This window comes from Phyllobates terribilis, unplaced genomic scaffold (genome assembly GCF_046119375.1).
Source record: "Phyllobates terribilis strain yellow unplaced genomic scaffold, ASM4611937v1 Scaffold_12__6_contigs__length_324123572, whole genome shotgun sequence".
Taxonomy (NCBI): Eukaryota; Metazoa; Chordata; class Amphibia; order Anura; family Dendrobatidae; genus Phyllobates; species Phyllobates terribilis.
Genome location: NW_027362772.1, coordinates 193269216 through 193286189, shown reverse-complemented (window position 1 = coordinate 193286189; position 16974 = coordinate 193269216). Strand labels below are relative to the sequence as shown.

Here is a 16974-nt window from a genome sequence, read left to right as displayed (position 1 = left end):
TATAAGCAAATTGTTCGGAAGTTCGCAAATCTGAAATTAATCAAACCTTTAAAAGGTTCGCTCATCTCTAGTCTGCAGTGTATGACGAATAATAACATGCTGTTAAAGTGCTGTTACTGCAGTATAACACAGATCAATCAATTCACAGTCACCCTGACTGACTCTTTACATACAAAGTAGCACTCTGTAACACTCAGTATATAATCAGAAAAAACTGACAGCACTTCTAATACAAGAAATAGGTGTGAACAGGTGCTTACTAGGGGGAGCTACCTCCATATACAATTTACAAACAAAGTAGCACTCTATAATGCTCAGTATATGAGTGGCTGTACAGCAACAGCGCTTCCCTATTTATCACTTAATCATTGAATTTGTATTCACAGAGTGACATTAGCACTCCCATTTTTAATCTGTTTCAACACTGAAATAGCACACCACAATCACATTAGGCCTATTTCTATCTCTAGGTGGAATTACGTGTTTTCTCTGACCTTATTTTACTACACTGTGCAAGCACAAAATGTTGCTTAATCTCTTGTGATAACCATTCTGATTGGCTGCACTATAATATGTGATCTAAGGCCACAGCCCCACTATCAGTATTTGGTCAGTATTAGGTCAGTATTTTTTCACATTAGTGGGAGCCAAAACCAAGAGTGTGTGATAAATGCAGATTTGAGCACTTGTTTTTATTATACCTTTTCTCTGATTGTTCCTCACCTGGTTTTGGCTCCCACTCCTGAGACAAAATACTGACTGAATACTGGCCAAATACTGATAGTGGGGCTGTGGCCTTATAGTTGCAGAGCAACATGGAAAAGGCCATACCTGACCTCATTAGCCCGCTGAGTCTTCAGCAGTGTGTGAAATGGCATTGGGCATTTTTTGGGTCTGATCTTCGCCTTTTTTTGGCCAACCGGATTGCAAAGTGTTCTAATTCACAGGGACCGGCGAATTTCAGGAAATTCTACTTGAAGTCAATCTGCTCATTTATAGTCTCAAATGTGAAGCAAACGTGAAAATAAGACAAAAGTGATCTCTAATTTTGAGTTATTTCAAATCATTGTTTCAGTGGTTGGAGTCCCGCACCTGGCAACCCCACAGATCAGCTGTTATCAGTGCCAGCCTCTGCCGGCAAGAAGTACTTACTTGCGGTGCTTGGCCGTCTTGCTGTAGTGGCCGCCGCGTGGTACGCGTGGTACTACACATCCGCCTCCCATTGAATTAAATACGAGGCGGATGTGCAGTACCCTGCAGCGGCCACTACAGCTAGACGGCCAAGCACCACAAGTACGTATTTCCGTCCGGCGGCTGCTGCCGATAATAGCTGATTGACGTGGGTGCCGGGTGCGAGACCCCGGCCGATCAAACATCCTACGGATAGGACATCAAGGAAAAGTAGTGAAGAACTTCTTTAAGTATTACATCTTATCACAAATACCTTGCCATATATCTTGTACCTTTTGTTTGGTTTAAAGCAAGCAGAACATGTCCATAAGATCCACTGCCCAACTCTTTGACAATAACATAGTTATCTTCTACCTTGATCATGGGAAGATTTTGGGAAGTAAGAATAAGCATTTCTTCTAGATAGTTCCCATTCCACATTTTCTCATTGAGGTTCATTTTTCTCAGGTAGTACACTTCTTTCTGTATTCAGTTAAAATTATATAATGAGATAATTATTCCTGATTATCTTGTACTCATCACATTTAGTATTATTATACATTCTTATATCATTGTTATTACAATATCTATAATACGTTTTAATATGATCTCTTAAAGGAAATCTGTCATCAAGTTTTTGCCACCTAACCTGTGAGAAGCATAATGTAGAGATAGAGTCCCTGATTCCAGCAATGTGTCACTTACTGGGCTGCTTTAGTTTTTATAAAATCACTGTTCATTCAGCAGGAAATTGTCACTAGACATCAAGTAAACCTGTTTCCAAGTAGTCCTCCATATTCATGAGCTCTAAATAACCCTGATCTGACCACTGACTAGCATCTTACTGCCAATGCGCAGACAGCTGTCAATCAGTAGTGTCGGCTGAGTTATATAGAGCTCAACAATCAAAGAACTGATTGATCTCTGTTAGATAAAACAGTGATTTTTAGCCAAACTGCAACAAGCAGCCCACTAAGTGATACATAGCTAGAATCAGGGTTTCTGCCCCTACTTCATGCTCTTCTCCGATGGGGTAGCAAAAACATGGTGACAGATTACCTTCAAAAACAGACATTGTATATAGTTTTGTACATACTGTAGCATGGTTCAGGAAGGCAGCTATATGCCAACAATATAGTTATTATGTAACAAATCATGAGGTTAAAGCCCTGCCCAAATCACCTCTCCATCTAAATTTGGGATTGAGAAATACAATGAATGCTGTTATAGTAATAGTTTTTGCTAGTTTCTTATGTATTCGTAACTTCTAGAATATATTATACATTGCTGTATAGTTGAAAGCAGGAGTGAAGCTATTTGGGGTACAGAGGTAGAAGTCACACCTCCATCATGGTGCCTAAAACGAGGAGCGGGATTTTAGAAACCTTTCTGCCACAGTATTATACTATAAATGGCACATTGCAGTAGAATGATCCTCTTCATGTAACCCTTCTGATAGATAAGTGATAGTTATGAAGAGGAGTGTTTTAGTAACAGTTCAAAAGTGAGGTATTTCTAACTGGACACGGGAGAGAACTTTCACAATATGCGGTCTGAATTCAGGCTTGGACTGGCCCACAGGACAACAGGAGAATCCTCCGGTGGGCCACCACCCTCTTATATGAGCAGTACTTGGCACAATGTACTTGAATCACTATGAACAGACAGAGGCAGCATCTTATTCATGTAACAATCTACTCAGTTCATTGTTACATACATTTGTGATTTAGGATAATGTCACATTTGCATGCAGTTGAAAAGTGGGGCCCTGGAGTTGGTTACTGGTGGGCCCTTGGCACCCCAGTCTAACACTAGGTCTGATTGTGTGAAATCCTATGGCAATGCATGGGAAAAAGTAGTGAAAGAAGATGAATCAAACTGCGTGGTACTTTACAAGCAAGACAAAAAGCCTCTTACATACAGTGCTGGCCAAAAGTATTGGCACCCCTGCAATTCTGTCAGATAATACTCAGTTTCTTCCTGAAAATGATTTCAATTACAAATTCTTTGGTATTATTCTCTTAATTTAATTGGCTTGCAAGGAAAAAACACAAAAGAGAATGAAGCAAAAATCAAATCATTGATCATTTCACACAAAACTCCAAAAAAGGGCCGGACAAAAGTATTGGCACCCTCAGCCTAATACTTGGTTGCACAACCTTTAGCCAAAATAACTGCGAACAACCGCTTCCGGTAACCATCAATGAGTTTCTTACAATGCTCTGCTGGAATTGTAGACCATTCTTCTTTGGCAAACTGCTCCAGGTCCCTGATATTTGAAGGGTGCCTTCTCCAAACTGCCATTTTGAGATCTCTCCACAGGTGTTCTATGTGATTCAGGTCTGGACTCATTGCTGGCCACCTTAGAAGTCTCCAGTGCTTTCTCTAAAACCATTTTATAGTGTTTTGGGTCATTGTCCTGCTGGAAGACCCATGACCTCTGAGGGAGACCCAGCTTTCTCACACTGGGCCCTACATTATACTGCAAAATTTGTTGGTAGTCTTCAGACTTCATAATGCCATGCACACGGTCAAGCAGTCCAGTGCCAGAGGCAGCAAAGCAACCCCAAAACATCAGGGAACCTCCACCATGTTTGACTGTAGGGACCGTGTTCTTTTCTTTGAATGCCTCTTTTTTTTTTCCTGTACACTCTATGTTGATGCTTTTTCCCAAAAAGCTCTACTTTTGTCTCATCTGACCAGAGAACATTCTTCCAAAACGTTTTAGGCTTTCTCAGGTAAGTTTTGGCAAACTTCAGCCTGGCTCTTTTATGTCTCGGGGTAAGAAGTGGGGTCTTCCTGGGTATCCTACCATACAGTCCCTTTTCATTCAGACGCCGACGGATAGTACGGGTTGACACTGTTGTACCCTCGGACTGCAGGGCAGCTTGAACTTGTTTGGATGTTAGTCGATGTTCTTTATCCACCATCCGCACAATCTTGCGTTGAAATCTCTCGTCAATTTTTCTTTTCCGTCCACATCTAGGGAGGTTAGCCACAGTGCCATGGGCTTTAAACTTCTTGATGACACTGTGCACGGAAGACACAGGAACATTCAGGTCTTTGGAGATGGACTTGTAGCCTTGAGATTGCTCATGCTTCCTCACAATTTGGTTTCTCAAGTCCTCAGACAGTTCTTTGGTCTTCTTTCTTTTCTCCATGCTCAATGTGGTACACACAAGGACACAGGAAAGAGGTTGAGTCAACTTTAATCCATGTTAACTGGCTGCAAGTGTGATTTAGTTATTGCCAACGCCTGTTAGGTGCCACAGGTAAGTTACAGGTGCTGTTAATTACACGAATTAGAGAAGCATCACATGATTTTTCAAACAGTGCCAATACTTTTGTCCACCCCCTTTTTTAGGTTTGGTGTGGAATTGTATCCAATTTGGCTTTAGGACAATTCTTTTTGTGTTTTTTTCATTGATGACAAATTAAATGAAGATAATAATACCAAAGAATTTGTGATTGCAATCATTTTCAGGAAGAAACTGAGTATTACAGAATTGCAGGGGTGCCAATACTTTTGGACAGCACTGTAAGTGTATTTGTCATCCATACTTATTCCGTTTCTTTCACCTAAACCCATAGGACTATTCATATGGCTGTTTTTATCCATGTCTATCTTTGAGCATGTGCTATTTTGTTTTGTTTTACAGATGGAATACACCCATTAAAGTATATGGAGATAAAATATTGATTCATTATTCCATTAGTATTTCATTAGATTTTGCACCTGTATTTGCATTCATTGATATTATTTTGAATTGGACAAACACAGATCTGTTTTTGCTCAGTAGAAAAAAATAGCAATGATTGCAAATACGGAATCAAAAACTGATCAAATATTGATAAAATACCGCTGGAATAATGATACATCCACTTATACGTCCATACTGTGGACCTGTTTTCAAGGAAGGCAGTCAGCTGCTCATTCTTGCTGCCCAAACACAGAGCATTTCAGGGAAAATATACCTGGCTGCAGTCATGCAGCCGAGATTCATGGTGCCCATGGTTTGGGTAGTATGAATCAGGTTACAGGTTTCCTTTAAGGGTACATAAAAAGCAATATAATTAGAATGGTTGAGATGCAGAGGGACAACTGATAGACATAAAGGACTTTGATAGTTGAGGAATATTCCATATCAGACAAAAGAAATATTATAATTTGGAGACAAAAAGTTAATTTAAAAGTAACTACATTTTCTTTTTTACAGGACCAGCAAACCTACCGTATTAAAATGTGTTGGATTTCAAAACAAAAAATGATTGTGTTTGACTTTATATTGACAAAAGGCCTGTATACATCTATATAATCTTTTGTTCTTTTTTGGTAACATTTTGGTATTGAGACTTGCCAGGATGCGCAATTCCAGTCGTAGTGAATAACAATCGCTGCATTTAAAATTTGACAGAGGAAGGGAGCTCCCTCTGTCACTCCATTACCCACCTAGAAAAAGAATCATGAAATACAGATACGTTTCCATGGCAATCAAAAGACTAAAAATGGCCTCCAGGTCTGCCAAGTAGTGGTGTGATGAGGTTCTGCCACAGGTAGGGTCTAATGGGACATCTGTTCGTGTGACAATGACAGGCAGTGATATTGCTCTGCTCTATAAATGTAATAAATGTAGTGTAGTTTGTTATGTAAGTGATCAAATGGTCACATGTTCAAATGCCCCTTGTGAGACTAATAAAAAATAAAATTAAGAAAAACACAAAAAAATATTTATTTTTAAAATTAACAATGTTTTAATATAAAATAAAAATCAACCAAAAACAAATAACACATATTTAAAATTCCTCTATGTGATTAATCAAAGCTTTCAAGCCTAATTTCTGGCATACAGTATATAGCTTTGAAAAGTTTAGAATTTTTATTTTGTTTGCTCAACACCAGGCTGCACAAATGTTTAACAACTTTTAGCATTTTCACGTCACATTTGCCTAGCGCAAGTAGGCGGCGCTGGGGAGGGATTGGAGAGCTATCGGGTATGGCAAACACCTTTCGTCAAATTCATAATGAGCGGCGGAGTTCCTAATGTCACAATTGTTACTCTAGTCACTGATTCTCCGCACGACTATGATTACAAAGATACCAAACTTGTCCAGTTTTTTTTTGTTTCTTTAGTGGTGAAAAAAAAAATTCTGAAATTTGTAGAAAAAAAACATTTTGGATTATGTCGCTATATTCCAAACAGAATAACGTTTTCATTTTTCAGTCGATGGAGCTGTGTAAGGGCTTTTTTTTGCAGGGTTATCAAAAGGATGTTATTGCCTGTGGATAAATGTCATGGAAAGAGCAAGCTGTGATAAGCTATGGTTTCCCGGAAACCAGGAGGAGGAAACCATAGCTCATCACAGCTTACTCCTTCCATGAAAATTATCCACAAGCAATGACATCCTTTTAATTATCTTTAACAATCATTTGTAGCCTCCCGATGAACCAAACAAAAGAATGGGGAAACGCGTTGAGGCGATCTCCGAAATACAATAAGTGTTTCATTTCTTTTATATTAGTTATGTGATGTTGAAAATAACCTAACTCTGTACTGCTTATTCATTTAATTATTTGTCTGTATACATCTGATAGGCTGTGTTCAGCTTAATAAAGCGAATCAGATCTGATAAATATATATATATTTACCCTCGTGTCATAAATATTGTATCTAATTGAGATTTATCATATACTTTTCCTCCCTGTTGTTTCCATACTACCAGAAATTAAGGGGAAGAGGGTGCAGATAAGAAAGACACAGTGTCTATGATTTTCATGCAACTGCTATAATTATCAGGAGGGGAATGGAGCAGATACTGATGAATATATTCAGAACTATAACTAGAATATAAACCTTCTATTTATCTGTATACCCTTTCTATCAAAATACTAGATCAGAAGTGGAAGTGGACCCTACTAGGGATAAAAGGGTGAGCCGCGGTGGAGCGGGGGCACCATTCTCGTGATCTAGGGTGCCAACCTCCGCTGGTAGACAGGACAAGCAATAAGTACAGATTAAGGATATATTGAGGTCCTCTCTGGTTTTCCTTTTCCTTGTGACATTGGAGATATCATATCTATTTTTTAAAACTTTTTCCACATATGGGGTTTTATGTTGGTGAGATTTTAATCATATTTAATGAATAACCTAGTTTTAAAAAAATATATGTTCACTTGTTTTTGACTCCTTTTTGAACAATACTTTTTGGTGACGTGCTTAAGGATACACGTTGTCAAGCTAATTGTAATTAGTTTTTCTGAAAAGGTGAGCAGAAACTTGTACATAGGGGAAGCAATGGATTTGGTGTTTTTCGAGTTTGCAAAGGCATTTGACTCTGTCCTATAAAGACGTCTAATGGGTTATAGGCTTGAAAAGTAAGGTTTATAATTGGATTGAAAACTGGATCAAAGACCACACTCAAAAGAGTTGATCGATCCTATACCTTGGTTGCTCTTCTCTGTACCTGCTCATGTTTAGCTACAGTGGTGTGAAAAAGTGTTTGCCCCTTCCTGATTTCTTATTCTTTTGCATGTTTGTTACACTTAAATGTTTCAGATCACAAAACAAATTTAAATATTAGACAAAGATAACACAAGTAAACACAAAATACAATTTTTAAATAAAGGTCTTTATTATTAAGGGAAAAAAAAGAAATCCAAACCTACAGGGCCCGGTGTGGAAAAGTGATTGCCCCCTAAACCTAATAACTGGTTGAGCCACCCTTAGCAGCAACAACTGCAATCAAGCATTTGATAACCGGCAATGAGTCTTTTACAACGCTCTGTAGGAATTTTGTCCCACTCATCTTTGCAAAATTGTCGCAATTCAGCCACATTGAAGGGTTTCCGAGCATGAAGTGCCTTTTAAGGTCATGCCACAGCATCTCAATCGGATTAAGGTCAGGACTATGACTAGGACACTCCAAAGTCTTAATTTTGTTTTTCTTAAGCCTTCAAAGGTGGACTTGCTGGTATGTTTTGGATCATTATCCTGCTGCATAACCCAAGTGCGCTTCTGCTGGAGGTCACGAACAGATGACATTCTCCTTCAGGATTTTTTGGTAGACAGCAGAATTCATGGTTGCATTTACCGCAGCAAGTCTGCCAGGACCTGAAGCAGCAAAACAGCCCCAGACCATCACACTACCACCACCATATTTTACTGTTGGTATGATGTTCCTTTTCTGAAATGCGGTGTTAATTCTAGATGTAATGGGGCATACACCTTCCAAAAAGTTCTCCCAAAGTCTTGGCGATCATCAAGATGTTTTTCTGGCAAAACTGAGACGAGCCTTTATTTTTTTTTTGCTCACCACTGGTTTTCATCTTGGCCCTCTGACATGGATGCCATTTTTACCCAGTCTCTTTCTTATGATGGAATCACGAACACTAACCTTAACTGAGGCAAGTGAGGCCTGCAGTTTTTTGGATGCTGTTGTGAGGTCTTTTGTGACCTTTTGGATGAGTCGTCGCTGCGCTCTTTGGGTAATTTTGGTCGGCCGGCCGCTCCTGGGAAGGTTCAACACTATTCCATGTTTTCGCCATTTGTGGATAATGGCTCTCACTGTGGTTCTCTGGAGTCCCAAAGCTTTGGAAATGGCTTTATAACCTTTTCCAGACTGATAGATTTCAATTACTATGTTTATCATTTGTTCCTGACCTTCTTTGGATCGCTTCATGAAGTCTAGCTTTTGAGGATCTTTTGGTCTACTTCAGTTTGTCAGGCAGGCCTATTTAAGTGATTTCTTGATTGAGAACAGGTGAGGCAGTAATCAGGCCTGTGTGTAGCTAGGGAAATTGAACTCAGCTTCCCAAAGATGTGATAAACCACAGTTAATTTATGTTTTAAGGGGCAAGGGGGCAATCCATTTTCACCCAGGGCCCTGTAGGATTGGATTTCTTTTTCCCTCAATAATAAAGACCTTCATTTAAAAACTACATTTTGTGTTTATATTTGTCTAATATTTAAATTAGCTTTATGATCTGAAAGATTTAAGTGTGACAAACATGCAAAAGAATAAGAAATCAGACAGGGGGCAAACACTTTTTCACACCACTGTATATCCTGCTTATAAACCAGAGACCAAAATTGTACACAGTTTTCTAAGAGTGGCCACACTAGTGACTTGTATACAGGCAAAACTATGTTATTGTGGTGAGCATCTATGCCTCTTAATGCATCCCATCATTTTATTTCCCTTGGTAGCAGCTGCCTGGCAGTAGTCACTAAAATTGAGTTTGCCATCCACCCATAATCCTAAGTCTTTTTCAGTGACAGTTTTACCAAGTGTTTTACAATTTAGCAAATAACTGTGTATTTAGTTTCCTCGGCCCAAATGCATAATCCTACATATATCTAAATTAAACTTCAATTGCCATTTGTCAGCCCAAGCCTTCAGGTAACATACAGTAAATCCCTCTGTAACATTAAATTATCCTTCTTTGTGTTGATTACTATGCAGAGTTTAGTATCATCTGCAAATATTACAATTCTTCTCTTTATGTCATCTACAAAGTATATAATACATTTGTTAAAAAGAAGAGGGCCCAATAATAACCACCATTTGTTTATTTTCACTGATCCAGTTGTTAACCCATTTATACATATTTTCCCCTAGTCCCATTTTTCTCATTTTATGTACCAACCTTTTTGTGTGGCACCGTATCAAATACCTTTGAAAAGTCCATATAGATAACATCCACTGAGTTTCCCTGGTTCAGTATATAACTTACCGCCTCCTAGAAGCTGATCGGATTAGTGTGACAGGACCAATCCCTCATGTTGATGCCTGGTCAATGCCTTTTTGGACAATTTTACAATTTTACATTTAGGTGAACCCCCCCCCCCCCTCGCTTATTTGTACAGCCATTCCTGAACCGACTATAACCCTGTAAACTAACAACCCAGTCATAGCTCTCATCCAGTCATGTCTCCGCTATCCTCACAATATATCCTCATAATTTTCTTTCAGCAATATTCTACTTCCTCCATATTGTTGGTGAGACTTCTGGCATTAGTGTACATGCACTTTATGTATTTTTCTGTACCTCTATTCCTGTTTAGTGTATGGACTGTCCTAACCCCTCCCCCCATGCAACCCCACTTTCATTATTTAGGCGCAGGTCACTATGTACACTATCTTCCCCTCCTGTACAGTAATTGCCCCTCTTCCCCTCCAGTCCTTGGTTTAAACCAGGGGTCTCAAACACGCGGCCCGCGGGCCGCATGCGGCCCCTGAGGCTGCTTTATGCGGCCCGCAGGCACAGACCCCTTGATGATCCCGACCAGGTCCAGGAGGAGCCGCCGACAGCAGCGCTGCATTGCCGCACAGAGACTGTTTCCCAGCACGGCATTTCCAATGCCAGCCGCCGGCCAATCAGAGGCCAGCAGCTGATATCTGCGTGTCGGCGCAGCGAGTATGACGTCATTGCCATATGCAGATGTCAGCTGCTGGCCTCTGATTGGCCGGCGGCTGACATTGAAAATGCTGTGCTGGGAGACAGTCTCTGTGCGGCAATGCAGCGCTGCTGTCGGCGGCTCCTCCTGGACCAGGTCGGGATCGTCAAGGGGTCGGACTCTGTGGTGCCTGCGGGCCACATCGCCAGGAAGGCCGCCGAGGGAACGGAGGACAGGTGAGAATCATCTTTTTTTTTTTTTTATGTGTGTGAAGAACAGCACAGGGGGCACATAGCCACAAGAGGGGACCTGGATGGGGCACATAGCCACAGGATGGGGACCTGGATGGGGCACATAGCCACAGGATGGGGACCTGGATGGGGCACATAGCCACAAGAGGGGACCTGGATGGGGCACAGAGCCACAGGATGGGGACCTGGATGGGGCACATAGCCACAAGAGGGGACCTAGATGGGGTACATAGCCACAAGAGGGGACCTGGATGGGACACATAGCCACAAGATGGGGACCTGGATGGGGCACATAGCCACAAGAGGGGACCTGGATGGGGCACATAGCCACAAGAGGGGACCTGGATGGGGCACATAGCCACAAGAGGGGACCTGGATGGGACACATAGCCACAAGAGGGGACCTGGATGGGGCACATAGCCTCAAGATGGGGACCTGGATGGGGCACATAGCCACAAGAGGGGACCTGGATGGGGCACATAGCCACAGGATGGGGACCTGGATGGGGCACATAGCCACAAGAGGGGACCTGGATGGGGCACAGAGCCACAGGATGGGGACCTGGATGGGGCACATAGCCACAAAAGGGGACCTGGATGGGGTACATAGCCACAAGAGGGGACCTGGATGGGACACATAGCCACAAGAGGGGACCTGGATGGGGCACATAGCCTCAAGATGGGGACCTGGATGGGGCACATAGCCACAAGAGGGGACCTGGATGGGGCACATAGCCACAGGATGGGGACCTGGATGGGGCACATAGCCACAAGAGGGGACCTGGATGGGGCACATAGCCACAAGAGGGGACCTGGATGGGGCACATAGCCACAAGAGGGGACCTGGATGGGGCACATAGCCTCAAGATGGGGACCTGGATGGGGCACATAGCCACAGGATGGGGACCTGGATGGGGCACATAGCCACAAGAGGGGACCTGGATGGGGCACATAGCCACAAGAGGGGACCTGGATGGGACACATAGCCACAAGAGGGGACCTGGATGGGGCACATAGCCTCAAGATGGGGACCTGGATGGGGCACATAGCTACAAGAGGGGACCTGGATGGGGCACATAGCCACAGGATGGGGACCTGGATGGGGCACATAGCCACAAGAGGGGACCTGGATGGGGCACATAGCCACAAGAGGGGACCTGGATGGGGCACATAGCCACAAGAGGGGACCTGGATGGGGCACATAGCCACAAGAGGGGACCTGGATGGGGCACATAGCCTCAAGATGGGGACCTGGATGGGGCACATAGCCACAAGATGGGGACCTGGATGGGGAACATAGCCACAGGATGGGGTCCTGGATGGGGCACATAGCCACAAGATGGGGACCTGGATGGGGCACATAGCCACAAGATGGGGACCTGGATGGGGCACATAGCCACAAGATGGGGATCTGGATGGGGCACATAGCCACAAGATGGAGACCTGGATGGGGCACATAGCCACAAGATGGGGACCTGGATGGGGCACATAGCCACAAGATGGGGACCTGGATGGGGCACATAGCCACAAGATGGGGATCTGGATGGGGCACATAGCCACAAGATGGAGACCTGGATGGGGCACATAGCCACAAGATGGGGACCTGGATGAGGCACATAGCCACAGGATGGGGACCTGGATGGGGCACATTAGTACAAGATGGGGACTTGGATGGGGAACATTACTACAAGATGTTTGCCATTATTACTATATGATGCTAATTGTAAGACAATATTACTGAATGTGGCCAATTGGGGGAAACAAAATTGTAAAAATCAAAAAAATAAAAATAAAGCATGAAAAAATATTGGGCACTAAAAATGCTGTTTTATATGTAAACTAAAGTAAACACAAAAAAGTGCACGTTTATTATCGCCACATCCATAACGACCCAAGCCATAAAAAAATAAACACGGAAAAAATGTTCAAAAGGTGCATACAAAAAAAAATGGTATCACTAAAAATGTCACATTGAACAAAGAATGCGGCCCCCCAAATTCAAATTTTTTCCATGTGCGGCCCATATACCCAGCCGAGTTTGAGACCCCTGGTTTAAACACTCCTCCAACCTTCTAGCCATTTTCCCCCAGCAAAGCTGCAACCTCCCCATTCAGGTGCAGCTTATTGCTAGCATAGAGCCTATGGCCAACAGAGAAGTCAGCCCAGTTGTCCAGAAACCCAAAACCCTCCTTCCTGCACCAATTCCTGAGCCACTTATTCACCTCCCTAATCTCCTGCTGCCTTTCTAGTGTGTCATGTAGTACCGGCAGTATTTCAGAAAACACTACTTTCAAGGTCTTTGCTTTAAATTTACAGCCTAATTCCCTGAAATTATCTTTAAGGACCTTCCACATACTTTTAGCTTTTTCAGTGGTGCTGATGTGCACCAGGATCGCCGGGTCCTCCCCAGCCCCTCCCAATACTCTATTAACCTGATCAGCGATGTGCTGAACTTGAGCACCAGGAAGACAACAAACTGATTGGTGATCTGTGTCTTTGTGACAGATTTCCCTATCTGCTCCCCTAATAGTTGAATTCCCCCACTTCCAGCACCTGTCAGGCCTGCCCTGTGCTCCTAATCCCCTCATAACTGGAGCAGACACTCCCCCGACTTTTAGACAAAGTCTTTCTGCAGTAGTGCTACTCCTGTACTGACATTCCCCTCATATGCCAATTCAGAAATCTTGTTGGGGTATGTCAGATCAGGACTAGCCTCCCTGGCACTCTTCCTTCTACTCAGCCTTCTAACTGTCACCCAGCTAGCTCCCTCACTGTCCTGAAGCTCCATACTATGATCCTCCCCCAGCACCAACGCCAGCAAGCACCTGCTCAATGAGCAGCAAACTCCTTTCCATATTGTCTATGGATCTCAGTGTGGCCAGCTGTTCATTTAGATCCAATACCTTTCAAGTGCACACTGTGCTCACATCTTGCAGAGCAGTATCCACCCTCAAACGGCTGGTCAAGGATTGCATACAATGACAAGATGTACACTGGATGGCATTGTCAATAGTAGAGTACATTTTATTAATGGAAATTGCACAAACAGCGGAATATAAACAAGTAAATATAAACAGTGAATTAGTTCAAGTTCCTCCCTTCTAAACTCCCAGAATCCAAAGTCACTGGATCATAAATCACACACTTAAAGGGGTTGTCCAGTCCAAATTGATAAGTCTGTAGTCAAGAGGATATGTATGAGTTATACATACTCCCGGCCAGTGGGTATGGCCTCACGCCATACACTTGTATAGAGCGAGGCCATGCTCAGTCTAGTGACACGGCTGCCCAGTGGGCGTGGGCCGGGAGTATGTATAACTCATACATATCCTCCGGTCGTGGCTCAGAAACCAAAGAATTCCTGCAGCACACACTGCATGTGCTAGGGGAATTCAGAAGTCTGACTTATAAGTCAGACTTATCGATTTGGACCAGACAACCCATTTAAGCAAAATCATTCACAAGCTGTTTCACTCACTATAACAGATGCTTTAACCCCTTTCTGACGTGGGGCGTATTAATACGTATCTGCGCCCTGGGCCTATTGGACCAGATATTTTTTAATACGCCCTGGCGATCGCACCCGTACAGAGGCTGTGCTGGCGCAATCGCCGCTGGGTGTCAGCTGATTGTCGTAGTCGATCGCAGCATTTCCGGTGCAGGCAGCGGTAAGAGTGCGCCACTTACCTTCTATCCGGCATCCCGCGCTATGTATGCCGGGTCCAGATAGTTGCTGTGGTGACCCGATGTCGTCATGACAACATCCAGGTCACCAGGCATCAGCATGTTAGATAGATTGTGCTTAGTGCACAATCTACCTAACTTGTGTGGTGTGTGCAGGGGCTGCAGTCTGCACAGCATAGAGGATGATGCTTCATCTTTATGCTGTGCAAGCGATCAACCTGCGAAAAATGAAAGTCCCATAGTGGGATAAAGTGTAAAAGTTAAAAAAAAGTGTCAGAAAGTGAAAAAAATAGAAAAAAAAATTGTAAAAATATTTAAAAAAAATGAAAAAATAATCCAAAAAAATAAAAATATACTGTACCCATAAATAAATATTCTAATGGAAAAAAACAATAAAAGTACACGTTTTTTGTATCGCCGCACCCGTAACGACCTGACCTATAAAACTGTCCCACTAATTAACCCTTTTAGTGAACACCGTAAAAAAAAAAAAAACGAAGCTAAAAACAATGCTTTATCATCATACCACCAAACAAAAAATGGAATAAAACGTGATAAAAAAGATGAATGTAAATAAAAATGGTACCCCTGAAAACGTCATCTTGTCCCGCATAAACACGAAGCCATGCAGCTCCAACAGCTGAAAAATAAAAAAAGCGATGCCAAAAAAATTATTTTATTTTATTGTGTAAAAGCGCCAAAACATAAAACAACTATATGAATGTGGTACCACTGTAAACGTGCTGACTCAAAGAATAACGCTGCCTTATCAATTTCACCACACGCGGAATGGCAAAAAAACAAACAAAAAACAATTCCTGAATTGTTGGTTTTTGATTCTTCTGCCTCCCAAAAATCAGAATAGAAAGCAATCTAAAAATGTCACATGCTCGAAAATGGTACCAAGAAAAATGGCAACTTGTCCTGCAAAAAACAAGCCCTTACATGACTTTGTTGGCTGAAATATGGAAAAATTATAGCTCTTAAAAAATGACGACAATACGGCGACTAGTGTTGAAAGTCCTTGCTACTTGAATTTGCATCAGGGTATTGCGGGTGCTCGAGTGACATGCTCGAGTCTCCACCCCATATGTTTCGTGGCTGTTATACAGCCAAAAATACCACACGGGGATTGCCTGCCATGCGCGGGCAATCCCCGCATGTTTTTTTTGGGTGTCACATGCCCGAAAATGGTACCAAGAAAAACGGCAACTTGTCCCACGAAAAACAAGCCCTTACATGACTCTGTCGGCCGAAATATGAAAAAATTATAGCTCTCAAAATATGGGGATGCAAAACCTAGTCTTTGCAAAAAAAAAGTTTTTTTAGTGTGTGACAGCTGTCAATCATAAAAACCCAATATAAACCTGGTATCGCTGTAATCGCACCGACCCGAAGAATAAAGTTGTCTAATCACTTATACCGCATGAGGAACGGCGTAAAAAATAAATGCTAGGGTTAGGGTTGTGCTAGGGTTAGGGTTGTGCTAGGGTTAGGGTTGAGCTAGGGTTAGGGTTGTGCTAGGGTTAGGGTTTTGCTAAGGATAGGGTTGTGCTAAGGTTAGGGTTGTGTTAGGGTTACGGTTAGGGTTGTATTAGGGTTGTGTTGGAGGTTGGGATTTTTTCAAAAGTAATGAAAAAAAATGACGACAATATGGCGACTAGTGTTGAGCACAAGTCCTCGCTTGAGTTTGTATCGGGTGCTCGAGTGACATACTCGAGTCTCTGCCCGATATATTTCGTGCCTGCCATGCATGAGCAATCCCCACATGTTTTTTTTTTGGGTGTCTAACAACCGTAAAACATGCAGGGCGGAGACTCGAGCATGTCACTCGAGCACCTGCGATACTTGGTGCATACCCGAGTACCCGATGCAAACTCAAGCAGCAAGGACTTGCACTCAAGACTAATGACAACTTATTCAATGTGATGACCTAATGTTATCAAATTCTGTGTCGTGCATCTGGTTTCAAAATGTTCACTATACCCCTTGATAAAATCCTTGAGGGGTCTAGTTTCCAAAATGGGGTCACTTGTGGGGGGTTTCCACTGTTTAGGCACATCAGGGGCTCCCCAAACGCGACATGGCATCCGCTAATTATTCAAGCTCCTTCCCTTCTGAACCCTACCGTGCACCCAAACAGTGGTTTTCCCCCACATATGGGGTATCGGCTTACTCAGGAGAAATTGCACAATAAATTTTGGGGTCCATTTTTTTCATTTACCGTTGCAAAAATAAATAAATTTGGGTCTAAAGTAACATTTTTGTGAAAAAAGTTAAATGTTCATTTTTCTCTTCCATATTCCAAAAATTCCTGTGAAGCACCTGAAGGGTTAATAAAGTTCTTGAATGTGGTTTTGAGCATCTTGAGGGGTGCGGTTTTTAGAATGGTATCACTTTGGGGTATTTTCTGGCCTAAAGGCCCCTCAAAGTCACTTCAAATATGATGTGGTCCCTAAAAAAATGGTTTTGTAA

At 42.6% G+C, this 16974-nt stretch overlaps 1 protein-coding gene across 4 annotated transcripts in view; it reads right to left on the bottom strand.

The window, feature by feature from the left end:
- LOC141172392 (serine/threonine-protein kinase SBK1-like) overlaps positions 1–16974 on the bottom strand; it is a 76118-nt gene that overhangs the window by 50698 nt on the left and 8446 nt on the right. The window contains exon 2 of one of the 4 annotated variants that reach the window (XM_073656542.1): positions 1464–1653. The exons of 1 other annotated variant lie outside the window; for it this stretch is intronic. In XM_073656542.1, the coding sequence (XP_073512643.1) occupies positions 1464–1629 (166 nt within the window). In that variant the 5' untranslated portion in view covers positions 1630–1653. Of the gene's footprint in view, positions 1–1444; positions 1654–16974 lie in introns of those variants that run through there. 2 more of the 4 variants (XM_073656544.1, XM_073656543.1) reach the window with 2 other exon arrangements.